Source organism: Peromyscus eremicus, chromosome 5, assembly GCF_949786415.1.
Source record: "Peromyscus eremicus chromosome 5, PerEre_H2_v1, whole genome shotgun sequence".
NCBI lineage: Eukaryota > Metazoa > Chordata > Mammalia > Rodentia > Cricetidae > Peromyscus > Peromyscus eremicus.
In genome coordinates, this window is record NC_081420.1 from 114,864,683 (window position 1) to 114,885,464 (window position 20,782).

At 47.3% G+C, this 20,782-nt stretch overlaps 1 protein-coding gene across 1 annotated transcript; it reads left to right on the forward strand.

Moving 5' to 3' along the window:
* The first annotated feature begins 256 nt into the window (after nucleotides 1-256).
* Nucleotides 257-17,602, forward strand: Isx (intestine specific homeobox). Its single transcript, XM_059263076.1, has 5 exons — nucleotides 257-277; nucleotides 2,269-2,503; nucleotides 14,734-14,885; nucleotides 16,552-16,668; nucleotides 17,366-17,602. Exons 1-5 carry the CDS (start codon nucleotides 257-259, stop codon nucleotides 17,600-17,602), a joined length of 762 nt encoding a protein of 253 aa, XP_059119059.1.
* Nucleotides 17,603-20,782: the final 3,180 nt, after the last annotated feature.

The window sequence follows — 20,782 nt, forward strand, 5'->3', positions numbered from 1 at the left end:
TTTTATTTATTTATTTTTTATGTGACAGTTAAGTAGCTCTCTAAAAGCATAGTCTCAAAGAAATGGTATCATTTCCTTGAAACCAAAAGTGTTGAATTTGGAGGCAGCTTCCGGGTTTTACTGGTGGCAATTACTCACTGAGCTCTGTAATAGGCAATAACCTGGAGATGCAGCCTGTGGGTGTTCACCTATATAGCTCAGAATAAACAACGGAAGTATACATTGCACTGTGCTTCTGTGGCTTATTTAGATCAAGATGCGTAAATTTAACTTTCATGTAAGCAAACTGTCCATTTGTCTGATTACAGTCAATTAACACACGGCTCTCACATATCCTTTACTTGACCCGTGTGAAATATCAACCTAAAGTCAAGATGAGGAGAGAGAAGGAAATGCCAATCAATTTTTCAAGCTCCAGAAAATGAACACGTAAAAGAGCACTAGCTTGTTTGCTGTCTGCGTGAATTTTCTAGCGGCTCTGAGGAAAGCACCACGATCCATTCAGAGGAGCAGTCACATGACTCAGCTGGCCACAGAGCAGGGGCAGACATCCCATAAACCACTTAATGCTCTGACTCACTAACACTCTCCTCGCTGCGCTCGCCCCTCCCCTGGAGCCCACAGTCGAAGATGGTGGCTCCGCCGTCACTGTCGGGAAATCCCTGCTTCATCAGGCTTCCAAGGGCGACCTACCCCTAGACCACTGCAGAACCTCATCTCTCCCAGATAAACCAGAGGTTCTGCCACACAGGATCTCAGAGAAGTCCTCCCTCTTCTAACTCCTCTTCAGGGAATGGGGACCAGCCCTGCCCACCCCACCTCCCTCTATAAAGATGTCTCCATTCTAACTCTGAAATTCACATTCACAGTCAGCTAGGGTACCAGTCACTCTTTGTGTTGCAGCAGCCTGAGGCTTCCAGGGAAGTCCTTAAGTCCTTCCTGCCATCCCCTGTACCCCTTTGGTCTGAGCCTCAGTTTCTCCACATGCCCCATACTGGTTTTAAATGCCTACCATGCTCTAACATTTACAAGGCAAGGAACACACATCTGTAAGGGACTACTCATAGCTGACCCTCGCCCACCACATCCTAGCTCAGCCTCTAAGCCTCTGAAAACCTCATAAACTCTCCTAACCCTAACTGTTTAAACACATTTTACTGGCCTCCCCCACTTTTTGCTCTTCTGTTCCACCTGGCCATTTCTCCGGTACCACGCCTCTGCACGGCATCCTGTATCTATCCTCCAATCCTGGCTGCCTCCCTCAGCTCTCTGCTCCAACACCTGAATCCCATCCCATCTCCTGGGGTGGGTGGGGACTTGTTTTCCTTATCAGCCTGCCCTCCTCCTTGGTTACACAGAGTCCTTTGAGCCGAATTCTTGGCAAGATAGAGCAGTGAGTGTCAGCTCCAAGCCTGGGGTTTATTGGTCAGAAAAAGTCTTTGGAGCTGTCTCAGAGATAGGTGAAGGGTGACCAAGCAGGAAAGAAGTAGAAAGGACCCCAAAAGAAGGAGAAGTCGGTAGCTAGAGAGTCTAGTATGTGACTGGAGATCAGAGAGAGAGTAGAGTAAAGCCAACAGCAGCCCAGAGACACAGGGGAAGAGTCAGACCATAGGCCTGAGATCTGTGAAAGAAAACACGGCCTGGCAGTGACCCAGCGTCACCCTTCCTGAAGATCTACAGAGACACAGGTGCCCGGGAAGTCTCATTCTGGAGACTGGAAGCTGAACTGAGCAAGTCCAGAGGGCATCTGAGAAGACCCCTCAAGCCACAGGGGGGCTCAGGGCTCACTTGGCCACCAAGGGCACATAGGTGGCTCCCCAGCCTCTCAGGGACTGTCTGGGGCCAGCAGAACAAGACACAAGTTAGAGAGAAGACCAAGGTGGACACTGGCTCCAAACCAATTCTGCTTGCTTTCTCTTTGTTACCCTTGATCTCTAGGATCCTTGCCTACGCTGGTGACTAGGAAAGCCATCACCTCCAAGAAGACCCTCTCTGGAAAACTGAGCCTCTGTCTGGTGACAACTATAAACCTGTGGACACAGGACAAGCACCTGCCAGCTCTTCCGCTGGAAGCCACCTCCTGATCTTGGAGGTGTACGAGGTCCATGGAAGTCCCTGTGTCCAAGGGATTGTGCTTGAATCACCCCGCATCAGGATCCCTGATCACCACCTCTGTGTGCCCTCTGGGTCCCCAGAAACTCCAGGAAGAAAGTGTAGCACCCTCTGCTGGCATCACCCTGGACACACACAGAGTGTTCGTCCCAGTAGGCTTCAGGGCAGGCCACAGCAGGCCCTACGATCCACAGAGACATGGAGAAGGAGAGTTCAGGGTACAGTGAGGCCCCAGAGAAGCTGGGCCTGTCCTTCTCCATTGACGCTATCCTGAAGAGGCCCACAGAGAGAAGAAATATGCCAAGACCACAAAGCATAGGTGGAGAGGACGCTAGGCAGACAGCAATCCCAGGTTCCAAGCTAGAGAGGCTCCCACAGGATCAGCCCCAAGGTAAGTGATTTCTGGTCATTTTCTTTTGTTCTGTGAGCTCTGGAGGGGGGGGCTCTGATGGTCCTTGTCAATCAAACAGGGGGCTGTGACATCCAAATGGATAGTAGGTTCTAGGCCCAATGCTTTTTAAGCCTTGCAGTCTAAATCAGAACGTTGGTATTCAGAGTGCAGAAGCCCATTGGCTCAGTCCATTGCAAAATGCAGGGGCACAGAGCTTATTCTTGTGATTAGGCTATGGCTAGGAATTGTCAGTCACATTCACCCCGCATTAATGTTATAGCAGAAATTTGGTAACTGGACTGATAGGGAAAGAGGTGGACAATGTCACCAAGCTACAACATTAGAAGTCACAGGCTGAACTCAGGGTTGGGCACACCCAAACCCTTGCTTCTAGCACATTCTCCCCACGAGCTGAGCTCAGCTTGCATGATTTCTAGTAGCTGAACTTTACTAGGGTTTGTCCTCATAGATTTCCCACACCCACGTCTGTAGCCACGCCAGTGCATGTACCTACATAAGTGAACAGAGAGTTTTCAGGCTCTCCTTCAAGCCAGCATCCACTCAGGGCAGTGGATACCCCTTGCTGTGGGAGCTGGGACAGCCAGGGTCAGGGGGAGGGTGTCTCCATCCTGCCTTAGCCTGCTGTGTGACTTTAGGGAAGTCCCTAACATCTCTGGTCTCAGCTTCACTCTGTGACACAGCTCGGGGGATGAAAGTGGGGCATGTTGGTGCTTATGAAGGTCTCAAAGGCCATTTGGTCATGAGTCTGTAAGCCTGGAGTCTCTCACAACAGATCTGGTCTTTCCATTTTCACCCCTTTCATCTAAGAAAGTGCTAGGCAGGAAACTCAGGAAAGTTCTTGATGGCATTGCCTCCCCACACAGAATCCTGCCTCCAGCCAGTCTCCCACAGAGGTTCCTTACAGGGGCTGTGCTCGGCTGCAGGCAAAATAACAATCCAGGAGGGATGCTGCCAGCAGGCTGGCTGGTTCCCTAAGAGAAAAGGGCCTTGGACTCAGCTTTCAGAAGTTCACTGGCATCTTCCAGTCAATTGAGGATTCACAGAAGCCAGTTCACTGGGGGCTTTAACCTGTATCATTCCCGCTGCAGCTGTATAGATGAATACTACCTTCCCCATCACAGTAGGGGGAGGGAGTGCTACTGATACTGATAGCTAAAGAGACTGCTCTTTTTAGGCTGCCATTGAAGATTCTAGCATGTTCTATGTATATGTTCCTGCTAAGCCCAGTGCAGATACCAGAAAGTGCTGGCCAAAATAGCAGCCACAGTATTGAAGGGTGCCCTGAGGCCTCATAGTACTTTCTCCCTTGTTCTAGCTAATGGTCACATGTGTGAGCCCCACTTTGGAGAAGGCAAACACAAAAAAGGAGAGGAACCCCCATAAAAACTGCGCAAGCAGTTAGCAGTAGCACTGAGCCCTGGAGACCTAAGGCCATGAATGGGAAGTTATTTCTGGTCACGATTTAAATCCATATGGCCCTCAAGCTAGAACTCAGTTTTCCCAGCCCTTGAGCAGGTCCATCTGGCAGTTTATGACTGTGGGGGCTCTCAGGTGAAAAGCCGCAATGTCAATAGTTCTGGAGTTACTACCACCCTAGCTGCCTGTGGTGTCAAAGGTGCTGGTTAACCAGTAGTAGTCAGGACAGACGGATCTCTCTTCAAATGTGTACCTTTGAGCAAAATAAAAAGCACAGATGAAGAAAGCTGAAGCAGACACAGTACAAACAAGTCGGCAATGTGGCAGCGAGTACAAAGGTGGCCTGTCCGTGGGCCGTGCTGGGTGCGCAGGGCTGGGACTCAAGAACACTGACTGTTAAGCCCAGACATGGCGCCAGTGCACAGGAGGACTTTAAGCAAATCACTACCCCATCTGGGCCTCAATTTCATGTTAACATGAAAGAGCAGAGCTAGATCTCCATAAGCTTCTTCCCAGCTCTGATACGCCTTGACTAATTCAACAATAAATCAGTTGTTGGAAAACCCTAGAGAAGTCCATGGCAGCCATTTTTCCCTAGCAGAGACTTCCTCCATGCAGAATGTCCAGTCACAATGCCAGGTGGGTAGCGAGCAAGGCAGATAGGAGGTAGCCCCCGTCAACCACCCTATCCCCTCCCTACCATCCGAGGAGCCCCAAGTGAAACACAGGATGTGTTGGCTGGCCAATGCCCTTAAGTTCCTTGCATTCTGTCCCTCCTATTGGATAGAAACCCCCCCCCAAGAAGGGAAGCACCCAAGATTAGCAGCAAAGCTTCAGGTTCTTCACTGTGCTATTTTACATGTACAGACTCAATGGAGTGGCTGGTAGACACAACCTCCAGTGATGGTTTGAATCTGAAACCAGCCCCACAGGGTCATGTTTTGAATTCTTGTTCCTCAGCTGGTGACACTATTTTGAGAAACACTGGGCCCTTAGAAGATGAGGCCTGACCGGAAGAAGTATGCCACTAGAGTGGATCTCTGAAGGGTGTACCTTGGCCCCAAGTTCCTCTCTCTCTGCACCTAGCCTATAATGAAGTGATCAGTCCCTGATGTCACATACCCTGGGCTGCTCCACCATGCCTCCCCTGCCACAGTGTACTACAGACCTCTGAAACTATGAACCAGATGGATTTTTCCTTTCTTAAATTTTCTTGTCAGGCTTTATAGTCACGGCACCACAAAAGTAACCAAGCCCACCACCACCACCACCATGGAAGGAGCTTGGATTAGCTGTGGCATTTCAGGTCCCATGTCCAAGTGGGTGACTCTAGCTCAAGGCAAGGCCACAAATCTGTACTCTAGGAAGCTCCAAATGAATCTCGTGGTCCAGGGCATTCTTTGAGGAGGCTGGGGCCCAGAAAGGTAAAGTGGTTGTTCAAATTTAAAGTTCATGAAGAGCCAGAACCAGGCCTGTCGTTCAGGCTCCCAGGCCAATCTCAGGTCTCAAGGCCAATCTCAAGGTCCTACACAAACCTGCCTGCTTGTCTCTGCACCCATTTCCCATTACTCTCTCAGACCCCCTCTTCCTACCCACAAGGTGTGTGCTTCTCAACCTTCCCTCCCTTCAGATGCCCCACTTCAGCCTTTGAAAACCATGCCTCCTCCCATGTTCCCTTCTCCTCTTCCCCTCCCTCAGGTTAGTTTCCTAACCTCTCTCCTGTCTGACAGTGCCCTCCTCCATAATCACGGGAGTCCTCCATCCCTTCTGTGTGTGTGTGTGTGTGTGTGTGTGTGTGTGTGTGTGTGTGTATGATATGTGTGTGTTGTATGTGCATGTTTGTGTGTATGTGCATTTTGTGTGTGTGCATGTGTGTATGTTTTGTGTGTGTTTTGTGTGTAATGTGTGTGTTGCATTGCAGGTTTGTATATGTGTTTTGTGTGTGTGTGTATGTTTTTTTTGTGTGTGTGTGTGCATATGTCCTTCTCTTCTGAAGGACACTAGTCACTGGATTAATGCCCACCCTAACTCCAGGGTAATCACATCTTAAGAACTTTAATTATATCTACAGGGACTATTTTCAAATAAAGTCTCATCCACTGTTAGGAAGAGTTTGAACTTGGACATATCTTTTGGGGCAGTATCCCACCTCTCACAGGTCTCTCACTTCTGGCCCCTTTATTTTACTCTCCTTCTTTCTTTTCTCTTCCTTTCCTTTTCTTCTCTCCTCCTTTCTCTGTCCCTTTCATGTTAGCCTTCTCCTTCTCCTCTGCATCTCCTGGAATCAAAGACAGCTGTTCTTCCCTGGACATCTGGAGATGGACCCTGTGACCGAGGACCACCTTGTCTTTCATCACTTTATGACTGTTGGCTTTGGCTGATTGACAAGTGAACCCAGGGACTCCCATCAAAGCAGACAGAAGGCAGGAAGACTATGTTTGTGACTTTTGCACAGCTGTGACAGAATGCCTGACATGAACAGCTTATTGGAAGCTTGTCTGGGCTCACAGTCTCAAAGGATTTCATCCATGGTCACCTGGCCCCATGCACTTGGGCATAACACCATAATGGGAGTGTGGAATGAAGAGGTTGTTCCCTTCATGGCAGGAAGTAGAGGAAGAGGAGGGACTTAGAACCCTGTATACTCTTCAAAGGCAACAAATCCAGTGACCTACTTCCTCTGGCTAGGCCCCACCCCCCAAAGTTACAACAACTTCTCAAAGTAACATGGAGCTGGCATATTCAAACCATAGTAGATACAGTGTTGGATGCTAGTACTTCCTCCAAGGGGCACATGGTTTTGTCTCCCTCCATTGGATCCCATGGATCCCACCTCTATATCCCCACTACCAGAGCCACAGACTAACTTTAAAAAGGAAAGGTTTTAATTTTGGTTCAGTTTCCTGGGCTTCAGGCTACAATGTATTGGCCCTTGTAACCAGGAAGCAAAAATGAGAGAGAGGAAGAGCTGAGGTCTCCCCCTACCATTCAAGAGCACAGCTCCAGTGAGCTGAATACCTACTGGTCACTGCTTCCTAGAGTTTCAGAACTTCACAAGACCATGGGCTGAGGATCCGAGCAAATGAGCCTGTGAGTCTGGATGCAAACTGTAGCAGAAGCCACCTCCCTCCTGAAGAAGGCTCCCAGGGGAGGCAATGGTTGCTTTGAAATCTCTAAACTAAGAAGGAGAGAAAGCATCCCAGGAGGCCGGATGAGGCCTGAGAGCTGGAAGTAGGCCAGCCCACAATGGGTCTGCTAAGCCAGCTGGGGTAGTATATTGTTACTTTGTATTCCAACAGGAATGAGCAATCATTTTGGAGTTTAATGCTGGAAAATGTGCATGGCCAATATCAATGAGAACTCTTTGATTATAATTGACAAAAAAAAAATGTCTCCAGAGAACTAAAATGGAGAGAGAGGTATGTGCAGCCTTGAAGAAATCTAAACATTCTTCCACACTGGCCATGGAAAGGCCAAGACCCAAAGCCACCTGAGTTCATGATGGGAGCCAAACCCTAACACTACCTAGGCTCTCTAGGTACTTCTATGCCTTTTGGCTCTTTCTCACTGCAAACTAGCACCCTCCAAACGACTTTCAACAGCTTCCAGAATGGTGTCCTCCTACAGTGACTGACCCAAAGCCCTCTCAAACCCCAAGTCTAAAAGCCCCAACCTCAATAAAATAGACACCTCAAACCAATCAGGTGAGGCCAGAGGCTGTGGCTGGTGGAAGTGCATGTGTTTAGACATAGAGTGGAGTTCTTTCCTTATGGATTGTCCTTCATCGCACTGCTCCACGCCAGGGTAATGATTTCTTGTCTTAAGGCTCTTGTGAGTCTTCACAGGTCACTTACAGTCTCCAGTATAGAAGTTTCAAATTTCTTTGAAAGAGGATATTCCTATAGAGATTTTATCCAAATATTCCTGGAAAGGGGACAGTTGTTAGTCATTTATTGATCAAGAACAGCTCATCCTTCTGTTTGCAGATCCATGTGACTCCAGATCTATCTAACCTGCTCACTGAGCAATCAGGCTAGATTTTAGTAGAAAGGATGATTAGATTCTTCCTCTGATATTGGCAGGAAGGATAACAAAATATGGATTCCCTCTTGGAATAAAAACAAGTTCTAAGGCACTTTCTGGGTCACACACTCTGGCTACACAGCTTGGGTTGTTACCTGTCACAAGCACAGGTTGGGGAAGGCCCACGATGTGTGGGGGTGGCATCTGAAGTGTACATTCACACACATGTTGTCTTCTCAGCAAGGAAAAGGGTCATTGCTATTGAGCTATGACAACACATAAAACTTACCTGTCACTCTGTCCCTGAAACTGGTGTCTTGGGTTTCATCTCACCAAACCTAAGAATGTCATGACAGTCGGTCACTGTGATAGAGCAGAAATGAGAGCTTGGCGAAGGACGTCAGACCCCACAGCGGGGAACGGTGAGCTCTGCACAATGAGGGCTGCAGAGAGGAGATGACCGTGAGATGGCGCAGCAGGGAGAAAGAAGACAGCAGCCTGCACAGCAGTCACAGCAATAGAAGTAAGTGTGTTTGCTGCAAGGAACAGCAGAATCCAGTGTGACTCCCATCTAAATATCACCACATGGGAGACAAGAGCTTCTGGCCTTTAAGGATGTACATCAGCATTTTTAAAAGCCATATTTGAAGAACGTAGCTTCCACTGAGGTAGAAGAACACAGCTGCCTTGGGTAGGGCACCCAATGAGTCCCACACACTTCAGTAGGGGACAACTGCCTTACCAGAGAAGAAAGATGGAGATGAAAACCATGGGGAGCATGTGTGCATCTAGATTCAGGTATGCATATGCATATACTGTTGTATGTGTGGTGTGGTGTGTGTGTCGGTGTATGTATGTTGTATGTATGTGTATGTTGTATGTGTGGTATGTTTGCATATGTATGTATGGTGAGGTGTAGTGGTATGGTGTATGTGATATATGTGTGTGATGTATATGATATGTGTGTGTCTGGTGTGTGTGTAAGAGGTATGTGTATATATGTGTATGTTTAAAGTGTGTGTGTGGTATATATATGGTACATATGTAGAGTGTATATATGTGTGCAAGGTATGTGTAATATATATGTGTATATGGTGTATATGTAGGTATGTTATATTGTATATATGTGTATGTGGTATGTGTGTGGTGTGTATCTGTGTGTGAACACATCTGCTGAATTCCTACATATAAAGGGTCATGAAAGGGAAGATTAGCAGCTACATACTGCCCAGAAGGTCTCACTACAGTTGTCAGCACACCCAGCCCTGGGGCTTCTCCAGGGCTTCTTCCCCTTGTCTTTTGCTGTAATCTTTCTTCTCGTCCCTTTCCACTCTGCTCTTTTCTTTCTATTGTCCACTTAACCAAAAAGTTGTGTTATTGAAAAAATAGAAATATAGATTAAAACCTACAAGAAAATGTAACTAGAGTGCCTCCATCTAGCCGTCCAGCTGTGCTGTCATTACTTTGATAGGTGACAGACACTGAGACAGAATTTTGAATATGACAGCTGCTTGCTGCAAAGTGAAACTTAGCACTCACTTCTTTTCAATTCTGTTGTGTGTTTCTGGGAGATTCACAGCAGACCTGGAAGGGAAGGAAACATTTGCTAGACTTGTGCTTTGAAGCATGGGTAGGAGCTTGCTAGTCAAAGGAGGACAAAGTATTACAGCCATGGGGAGCACTAAGAAAAGCACCTGGAGGGTGGAAGGTTGTGGACAACTTGGGGGAATCCCAAGGTGGTCAGGAATGGCTGCAATCCTGGGCCTGAGGAGGGGGAGAGGAGCTGTTGGTAGAAAAGTGTGATGGTTAGAGCCTGTTTCCAGGCTGACGAGCTAATCAATCCTCTGGGTACAAACAGAGCTATAGAAAGTCCTTGACTGATTCGGGAGAAGAGGCCAGTGCAGAACATCACTAGGGAATCTCCTGGCTGTACCCCTCCTTCATGTGTCAGGGATTTCTAGCCAACAGCAGGCTACAAATGTTCCAAGATCTCCTTGATAAACCTGTGACAAAGACAGTGACAAAGACAGACCTATTCCCAGAGGCTTCCCCCAGTGGAAATGTCCCCCTGGGCCTTTAGCTGCACAGCCAGGGACAATTAGCAGACCACAGAAAAGGAGCAATCAGGGGAGGGAGTTGAGTGCAGAGAAACATCGGTTTATAATTAGGTGGCCTAATCACCTGCATAAATTGTGTATTTCTTATGATCGATGTGCTAAACGGCTCAGTTTTAATTAAGTTCTGCTGACTCGTTCTCTTTGAAGACTCACTGATGTGTGATTCACAGCTCCCAGAATTAACAATGGCCAGAAGAGTCACTTGAAAGAGGTAGCAGTCCAGGCTGACTTCATCCGCCTCTCCTGCCCCCAGGTGCTCTTGTCCATCTCAAAAGATGGAGTTGCTGGGCTGAGCTTGCTGACTTCTTTGACAAGAACCTGGCCTGGACCAGGAAACTAAGGAATGTTTCACTCTCTACCTAGTGACCCTTCCTGGTTGAAAATATGGGCCCGATGATCCCTAATCCTCTCTGAGCAGGAATACAAAACACCCTGGCCTTTGCTTCTATGAAGGACCTCATCTTGGGCCTGGAACAGCTTCCCCAGTGGGCTCAGATTTTCAATACCTTGTGAAGAAATCCCTGAGGTCCCAAAGGTATATAGGATGCATCATGTTCCAGCTTCTCCTCCATCCACAATCTGTTCTTCCTCTGGCACCTGCTTCTGGCTCTTGTGACCCATTATGATCTATCACCTTACCTTCCTGGCCTCTAGCAACCTCTAATAGCACATGATGGGAAAGTTAAAGCATTGATCTCCATCCTTCCTGAACTGTCCCCTTGGATGCTGCACTTGCCTCTCCCTCCCTGCCCTGTAGTCCATGATGAGGTTGACTCCCAGGAACCCCCAGAGAATTTCAACACAATCCCCACTGATGATATCTCCCTCCTTCCCAGGCACAGGCAGAGAGGCAAGTATAGCAAAGTCTATACTTCAGATTCTGCTGAAGCCATCAAAGTTGGCACCACGCCTATCTCATACTTCCTTTCCTGGAGATTAGTGACAATTAAATGATATTGTAATGGAGAAAAACACAAAGTTTGGCCCAGAACGTGATTCTTCCAAGAATCCAGCAGACAGCCCAATGAGAAAGGGCTGTCTAACAGAACATTCCACAGTGGTGGCTGGTTCTATAGCTACACAGTCCAACATGGCAGCCCCTCACCACACGTGGCTGCCCTGCTATGGCTAATGTGGCTGAGGAGCTGAATTTTCTATTTTACTTCATTTCAATAGCCACTTAGATCTGGCAGCTGCTATTTTGGACAACACATTTTTTACCTCCCTGCATGAAATCCAGCCTCAGGTCCTAAATTATTTCTCTGACTCTAGGGTTCAAGTCTGTCTGTCTGTCCCCAAAATGGACTTGGCCTTGGTTGGGAGCCCAAGCCACTGGGAGTGACTTCAGCTTTCTTTGGCGTTCTCTCACTACCTCTTACATCTCTCTGGTTTGTTCCCAAGAAGAGAATATAATAAGAATCAGCATTAGCAGGAGAAAGAATATGATCAAAATATGCTATTTGTAAAAAAAAAAAATTCTTTATAAGAAAAAATCACAACAAACTTACGGGCAAAAAAATAACAAAGTCATTATCAAAAGAAAATAATCAGCATTGACTACTGATTACCAAGAACCCATAGCCAGTCCTGGGGAAGGGCCTTGGCATCTTGAGCCAAGCAGGCTGGTCCATTTGGAGCTGTGTAGGCATTGGCTGCTTGGTTAGTCTAAGATCCACTCCTGCCTTCCAGGGGTACACTATCCAAAAAGAAGGCTGCAGACAAATATGAGCTGCCTTTCCAGAGTGCTTGTGTCCTCCAAGCATGAATGTGAGTCTTCCCTGGACAGGGAGACTCATCTGAAAGTAAAGACAATTTGGGCTGAGAGTTTGTGCTTTAAGACTACTGCAACTTTATCTCCAGAAGCCTTGGTCAGAAAACAAACCACAGTCTGGTCATCCCATCAGCATCCACTGTTGCTTGGCTCCATGAGGGGCTAAAGTACAATGCTGGCTGAGTCTCCCATTCTGAAATAGCTCCCTGGGAGTGGCAAGTGCACAGAATACTTTTCTTTTTGTATGATTGGTGTGTGTGTGCAGATTTTTTGGGGGGCAGGGGGGCACCAGCACACACATAATAACATGGAGGCTTAGCCTTAACTTATGCTTGTTTTTAACTAGCTCTTATACCTTAAATTAACCCAACTATTAATCTACATTCTGTCACATACTGCCCATCCTGCTTCCTCCATGTCTCCTCATATCTCTCGCATGTGACTAGATTACTCCTCCTCTTTTTTCCTGAAAGTCCTGCCTATACCTCCTGCCTAGCTATTGACCATTCAGCTATTTATTACACCAATCACAGCAATACACCTTCACATAGTGTACAAATATCCCACAACGTGTGTGTGTGTGTGTGTGTGTGTGTGTGTGTGTGTGTGTGTGTGTAAATGTCCATGTGGGTGCCCTTGGAGGCCAGAAGGTGAGTCAGATCCCTTGGAGCTGGAGCTACAGGCATTTGTGAGCTGTCCAATGTGAGTTCTGGAATCTGAATTCTGGTCCTCCAATAGAACAGTAGTCGGTATTAACCATTAAGCCACCCCTCCACCCCCAACAACTACTTTTCTATCTGCCACACAGACATAGATGTGTCTGTTCCTTTGGTATATGTCCATCATCACGAGAATAGTGAATCATAGATGCTAATAGTACCACTTCATTTCTCTATGTACAAACGCTTTCTAATTGCTCATCTTTTCAAACATTTGCTTAGATATTATCACTGGTTTGCTCTATCATCTAAAAGGACAGTTTGTACATAGAATACAGACAGTAGGTATTAACTATTATGAAATTGTTAGAAATGTCAAACTTTTCAATTGTCACTACAAGATATTATTTCTATCATATTTTGTAGACAAAAATAATTACTTTGAGCCTTTTCTATGTTGAGGCCCATCAGTTGATGTCTATCCTTGACCCTATGTACCCAAAGACAAGTAGAGGTCAAAGAACAAAATATTTGAATCTTTTAAGACTTAATTTATGTCCCAAAGAGTCTGTAGAAATTAGAATTATGACAAAGGAAGTGATCAGTCCGTCACAGACCTATAAGCTTGTTGCAGCAAAACACCTATGAGATGTGCTACAAACCAGGCAGTTGAGCAGTGTGAATGAGGCTGGGTACATAGGTTGGCAGTGATGGTGGTAGAGCTATGCCAGTGTGAGTGCCCACCATGGTTACACAGAGGGCTGTGCCTGGAGGGAAGTCTCACAAGTAGAGCTGAATACATAGGGCCACTCTCTTGAACTCCTTAGCAATTTCAGGTTAGAATTTATGTTTTAGAAGGAGTCCAGTGAGGAATTAAGCAAATGCGAGGATATCACCATAATGATGGGGAGCCTCCTCTCACCATCAATGCCTTTTTCCCACTCCTACTGCCCTAGGATGAGCTATTGTCTCCCATACCATGTCATGCCCCTACCTCCTTCCACCTTGGAAAGGGGCTGGCTGAAGTATGACTTCCAGGATGCTCCAAGTCAGGTGCCAAGTTGCAAGATGGGGGTCAAGTCTCTCCACTGAATATGCATGTCTCAAAGACTTGGGGTAACTCCCAGGACCATGGGAACACTAGCATAGCCCTTGAGTGTTCTCAGTCAATCTGTCTTCCTCAAAATTAAATAGCAAATTAAAAGGCCACCATGAGGGCTGAGGAGATGGCTCAAGGGGTAAGAGCATTATCTACACAAGCACGAGGACCCGAGTTCAAATCCCCAGGACACACGTAGAAAAACAGGATGTACCTACATACACAGCTGTAACCCCCTGAGGACAGAGACAGGAGAATCACTGGAGCCTTCTGGCTGCTGACCTAGCTCCAAGTTCAGTGGGAGACCCTGTCTCAGGGGAATATGACAGAACGGTGCACCCTCTGTCCTGTGACTTCTGTGTTCAAGTATGCATGTGCATACACACATGCACATAAACCACACACTGCCATGTACACATAAACATAAATAAATAAATAAATAAATCCCATGACAGAGTGACAATCTAGGTAATAAAGGAATAGACTCTTGTATCTTTTCTAAACAAGGGGCCTCACATTTTCATTTTGTGCTGTGCCCCACAAATGGCAGAGCCAGACCTGAATAGAACTGAGGCTAGACAGGTGGATTGGAAACAGATTGGCAGGGCTCTGCTGCCGCCATGCTCAGCCAGTACTTTGTAAGCCAAGGTTGGCATACTTTTTCTGTAAAGGGCCAGATGGTAATTATTTCAGTCTTTATAGCTATATGCTCTCAGATGCAATGACTCAACACCACCATTATAATGCAAAATCAGGAAGAGACATTAAAAAATGCAACACATAGAGTTATGTTTCAATAATACTTTATTTAAAAATACAGTGGGCTGGGTTTGGTCTGCAGGCCATGTTTGCCATCTCCCATTATAGACAAAGGGGTGTGCCTTAACAAAAGAAAGGCACAGAATCTGAGAATTTTCTAGAAGGTTAACTTGACTTTACTGGGGAGAAGAGGATTAGCCTAACGAGTGTTCTAGAAGACAATGTTACTAAACTCCAATTCCAAAAAGCCAGGGACCAAGATTCAGCAGTGGCCATGGATTTGGAGAAGGAGAACAAAGCAACATGAACATGCCCAGGGGCTGACATCCAGGTCACTGGCCCAACTTGCATGCTTTCTTCCACAGAAGAAAAAAAGAACAAGCGGAGAGTTCGCACTACCTTCACCACGGAGCAGCTACAGGAACTGGAGAAACTCTTCCACTTCACCCACTACCCCGACATCCATGTCCGGACCCAGCTGGCTTCCAGGATCAACCTGCCCGAAGCTCGAGTACAGGTACAGTGCCCAACTTCCACCAAGTCTCATGCTGGTCCTCAGACCTCCAGGACTGCCCCAACAGAAACTGCCACTGGCTATCTCCTGGGTAGTCATCATAGCCAAATATGTCTTTCCAGGCAATGAGATCACCCTCATTTAATAAAGGATCTCTCCTTTGGGGTGGCAATGTAATGGATAGACATCAGTGTTCTCCATCCATCTCTGTCCCCATGCCCTCCCTCTCAGCGTATTCATGCTTCTAAAGGTTACTCACACTATCAGCCATAGCAGTTGAGGATTGGAGTCAACCAACATTTTTACTAAGAGTAATCACTTTGGGTTTTGCTAGACATACAGTCACTGTCAGAGAGGGCCATTTTCCCTGGCAAAGCAGCCTGAGAGCAACCAGAGCTAGGGGAGAAACAGGTGAGCGTGGTGGCATTCCAACAAAACTTTATTTACAAGTGTTGAAATTTTGTTTTTTGTACAAGTTGCAGGTGTTATAAAATAATATAAAATACTATTTTTCTTTTTGTTTCTTTTCTCAATGATTTAAAGCTATGCAAATCACTCTCAGCTTGAGGACTACTCAAACACTTGGAACGGCAGGTGTAGCTTACCAGGGTACTGTTGGCCAGCCTAGTAAAGAACACCTCCATGTCCCCTTGGTGGAAGCAGAGAAGTAGACAGACCAAGGATCCATAGTCAGAGACAGGAATTCCGCACTAATAGCCCAATCTAACATCTGTCATCTCTTTACCCCAGAGTATCCACTCCTCTGTCCATGCTTGGATATACCATAGCCCTTTGTCACCACCAGGGTAGACCTGGTGCCCTCTTTAAGATACATTCTGTTTCACAAGTCCCAGGCTGGCATGAGAGGGTCTGCTATATTCAACAGTACCACTGTCAGCACTCTCTCTGAACACAGAGGCTTCTACATCATTCTTTAAAAAAATGCAGTGCATTTGTTCTCACTCAAAATCAAAATCCAGCCTGACCTACCACTTTTTATCCAACCTCCTTTCCTGCTGGCTAGAGCCCAGCCTAGCCTCAGCCGGCTCCCCTCTTCCTCCTACTTGGAACTGTGCTCCAGCTGAGTGTTTAGCACCTGTGTCTGCCATCAAATCTAGACTCCAACACCTGCCTCCCCAGAATCACTAAGTACAAATGGCCGCATGTCAGAGACCATCAGGGCGCCCAGGAATGCAGAGATCTGCCAACATTCAACCTATAGCCGCCAAGTGGCCCACAGGGGTTGCAAACTGGTGGCCTGCTGGTGGAAAACAGCCCACAGATGGGTTCTGTTTGGCCTGCACTGCATCTGAAAACTCAAAAGCGTTCACATAAAAAAATAAAAATCAAGATTCTTCACACTGGAGACTGTATGAGTCTGACATGCTAGCTGCTTCCAGGCGGCAGCTGTTTGCAGGACCTAAGATCCTCGTCAGGCTTTGTTCACCACAGACCCTACCCAACCCTTCTCAGCTACCACTCATGCATGTCCCCACCCCATTCCCACCCGGAAGACTGTGACCCTAGTCTCTTCCCTCAAGTCTCCAGACTCCACACGCAAACAACTTGCCCTCCCATGGTATGATTTTATAAACTATAAAGTGCTTATTCTTTAGGGGATATCAATGTTCTGCATTTACACACATCCATTTTCTTTCCCTGACCACAGATCTGGTTCCAGAATCAGAGAGCCAAGTGGAGGAAGCAGGAAAAGACTGGCATCCTCAGTGCATCGCAGCAGCCTGGTGACGCCAGCTTGACCCCGTCCTCAAACATGGACATGGCTGTGAGTGGCCCAGGCCTCAATTGGGGTTGGAGGGACAGTCATCTGGGTGCATCTCACCCAGGCCCTGATGTGAGGAAGCCCTGGGGGAGGTGCCTACAGTACCAAACACAATGGAAATCCTTCCAGAAATAGAAAGACCAAAGAGATGCCTGGAAGAGGGGATCAGGGGCAAGTGGCTGGCTAGTTGGCTCTCCCTTTGAATGACAGGAAGGAGTGGTTTTGAAACTTGTACAAAATTTCACAGTTCACAAAACAGAGTCACAGGGTAAAGGATAGAACATGGGAGTTGGGCAGCCAGCTCTAAAGTAGACTGCCCAGTTTCAAATTTCAGTTCAAATCCCACATCACAGTGTGGCATAGAAAAGTCATCTTGCTCCTTAGAGTTCAGTACTAAAGTTTTGACCAAGATGAAATGACTAAGATCTGGAACACTCTATTCATGGTCTGCTACTGAAGAAGTGGATCTCTGAGGAGTGAGGTGACATCCCAGACACATGGTTGCTATTTATGCTGTGAGGATTAGGTCCAGGTAGGTTTGCCTAGGCCATACCGGATGATGAAAGTCCTAGGCAGGCAGGACAAGCTGGTCACACTACCCACCACCCACTACCTGAGTCATGGAGGCACCTGGAAGGCAGCAGGAACAGTCCTTGGTAAAGGTGGAGACTCATTGGTCCCCTCTGATCTCTCCTAACAGGGTCCTGTGCTGACACCCAATGCTCTGCCCATGTTGGTGCCTCCCACAGGGTGCTACCCACTCTCTCAGACTCAGCTCACTTCAGGCTGGTTCCCGGCCCAGATCACCCTTGTCCCATGGCACCCATGGGATCCGCAGCCCTTGCCTGGCTCTCTCACCCAGCAGCCTTGTGTCCCTTCCCTTGCCCTGCCACCTCCACACCCCAAGTGGGGCAGCATCTGTGCCACTTCAACATAGGGACTGGTTGCTCTCTTCCCAAGCAAGCTACTCTCCTCTCCCAGTGATGGCAGGCAGCCTTGGCTCTCAGAGAAAATCACTCCACGATCCGTCAATGGCGCACAGCCCAGGAAGCTACCCAGAACTTTGCCACTGAAGACGGCACTGGCGTGACAGGAAAAGACAACACACATCTCACCAGCCAAAGTCCTTCTCCCAGTGCAGAAGCCTGGCTGCCTGAGGGCTGGCGAGGAACTCCAGAATAAGCTGCTTTCCATTCACCCCTGTGCTTCCTCTAACAGCTGTGCCACCTCCAGCTGGTCACTCACACCCTCTGGACCTCATCTGTAACACAGCAGCCAGACAGATTGTTTCTGTGGACCCTCTTCTCCATTACTTTGGGGAGATGAGCCCTGGGAAACACAAGGCATGGGGAGGCCCAGGAGGGGCTGCACATCCATGCATTCGTTCATGACATCTGTACTGACCACTGAACATTGTGGACCACTTGGAAATAGATGTGGAGCTGAACAGACAGGCTTCTGCCCAGGTCAGTTGAAAGGTGATGCTGACCTCTGCCTGCAAACAGATGTCGGTGACCTTGGCTCGTGTCTAGCACATCACTAATGACTTTGGTATGAAAAATCTCAGAATGGAAGAAAAATAGAAGAAACGTTTTTAATTTAAAACAGAATTTAGTGTCTTTGTCATTTGCTGGTCTGGGAAGGGATGTCCCATCCTCATTGGCATTACTGGCAGGGAAGACAGCAAAGTTCTTTGTACACACAGGGCCCTGCTAGCTTGTTTGGCTCTGTGCTGAAAGGCCCTGTGTTCAGGTCTGTTTCTTTCCAGAGTGGTTCTCAACCTGTGGGGAACAACCACTTTGGCAAACTTCTATCTCCAAAAATATTTAAATTATGGCTTCTAACAGTGGCAAAATTATAGTTATGAAGTAGCAACAAAGTAATTTTACGGTTGGGGGTCACCACAACATGAGGAGCTATATTAAAGGGTTGCAGCATTACGAAGGCTGGGAACCACTGTTCTAGACAGACCACATGTCCTGCCTGAGTCTGGTTCTTGTGTCTAGGATGGAGGCAGAAGCTCCCTGCTGACCTGTAGTACACAGCAACCCAGAGACACTGGGAGGAGGGGATTGCACCTTACAAGTGTGAAGGGCGGGCAAACACTGGAATGGTGTCGGCATCTCATGCTTTACTGGGCAGGTGATGGCTTGGATCCCCACCCCAACAGTTCCTACTCCCAAGGAGGCCTCCTGCTCAGCTGTTTTTCTGCCTGGAAGTCTCAGAGGCTTGTCATTATTGTTCCCCTCAGCTGGGCAACTGAGGATGACCTCTGTGTATAGCTCCAGACTAAGTTCTAAAAAATATGTCCTGAATCCAAAAACACCTGAAACGTGCAGGAGCCCTGACCTACCCCAGAGATGGGCCAAGAGTTGGGAAGACTAGGTCTTAGCTCTGTTTTACCCTCTAATTTGTATCTGGGCCTCAGTTTCCCATCTGTAAGTTAGGGATAGCAGTGCCAGCTCTGCCCTGGGGTACCCAGTATGACAGAACTACAGACCACAGCTCCTTTCACTGAGAAGTGCCAACTTGAGCCCTTGAGATTGGAACCTGACCTACCGATAACTCTGGGTGGCAGGAGAAGGCAGGGGTGGACAGAGAAACACAAAAGGAAGTTAACTCAAAAGGCTCATAATTGGGCAGCCTGTTGTATTGTGTCACTGTGACAAAATGCCTGAGATAAACTATTTATAAGGAGGAAAGGTTTCAGGTGTTGAAGATCAAAGTCCTCTGACAATGTTGCTTTGGGCCAATGGTAGCACAGTACCTCACAGTGGAGGGTGTGATAGAGACCTGTCACTTCATAGCCACCAGGAAGCAAAGAAAGCAGGAAGGGGCCAGGGTACCAGCATCCCCTTTAAAAAGCACACCTTCACCAATCCAGCTTCCCCAACTCCTAAAGGTTCTGTCACCTCCCAGGAGCACCTCAGGCTAGAAACAAGCCTTTAGCACATGGGCCCTTGGAGACATTTAGGCTCAAGACCATGACACAGGAGACCATTTTGTGGCCAGAAGTCCACTATACAGATGCAACTTAGCAAGAAATGTATTCTAGTAGTTTCTAGGTTGTTTATCAGTAACTCAGATACTCCCAGTTTAGTAACCAAATCCCCCAGGGGTTGAACTCAGGTCATAAGGTTTTGCCCTTACCTTTTGAGCCATCTTGTCAGCCTTGGAAACATGAATTGCTCCTCTACAAGAAACTCAGCTTCAGCATTTGTAGGAGTCTGAGGCACATCTTCTCCCCCAAGCACTTTCTATTTTCTTACCTATACCCCTGGGACAAAGGAGTCACTTCCAAACCCTTATCAACCATGTAACCTCAGACAGCAAATGACATGTGCTTCCATCTACTTCTCCCCTGAATAACAAGTTTATTGCCTCTGTGAGAGACTGTGACAAGTACATCAGAGCCTCTGGCACATGGCAATAACTCAACATGTGTGGGGAGGGTCATTTTCCTGAACACCCTTTTAACCCCTCTGCTGCTTGGAGCAGCTACTCTGACCCCATGTGCTGTCCCAGGAGCTCTTGACTCCATTTCTGGAATGCCAAAGAACTCTCAAAAGAGTGATCAAAATCATGAGTGTGTTTCTTTTTCCCTGGGAAAGGCACACCTCCTTTGCTAGCTTCTCTGAGGCTCAGAGTAAGTTCTTATCAGGAATCCTGACAGACAGGCTGAGTTGAATTCTGACAGGCTCTGACTTTATCATAAAGATCAGTGAGAGAATGCAAGGGTCTCTAATTTATCTTTTTTTATTTTTTATCATTGTATATGCATCATATGTATGTTTGTGCATGTATCTGTGTATGAACACAGGTATGCATGTGTCGCCGTTTACATGTGGAGGCTAGAGGACAACCTCACACGTCAGTCCTTACCTCACACATACTTGACACAGAGTCTCTTGTTCACACAGCTATTGCCCCAGGAATCACTTAGGTGAAGGAAGGAAGGGAGGGAGGGAAGAAGGGCAAAGCTGGTGTGGAAAAGACAGTTCTCAAAACCAGACTCCTTGGGGGGGGGGTCACACAAAAAAGCCAGGGATGCTGGGAAGACAACAGCCCAAGCTCCAATGTCTGCATGCCCATCTAGACCAGTGGTTCTCAACCTTCC

Bases quoted from the DNA above. Each gene is read 5' to 3' on its own strand.
- Isx (XM_059263076.1), top strand. From the start codon at position 257: ATGCGTAAATTTAACTTTCAT. The intron at 2,504-14,733 runs GTAAGTGATTTC...TTTCTTCCACAG, and splicing joins CCCACAGGATCAGCCCCAAG to AAGAAAAAAAGAACAAGCGG. The intron at 14,886-16,551 runs GTACAGTGCCCA...CCCTGACCACAG, and splicing joins TGCCCGAAGCTCGAGTACAG to ATCTGGTTCCAGAATCAGAG.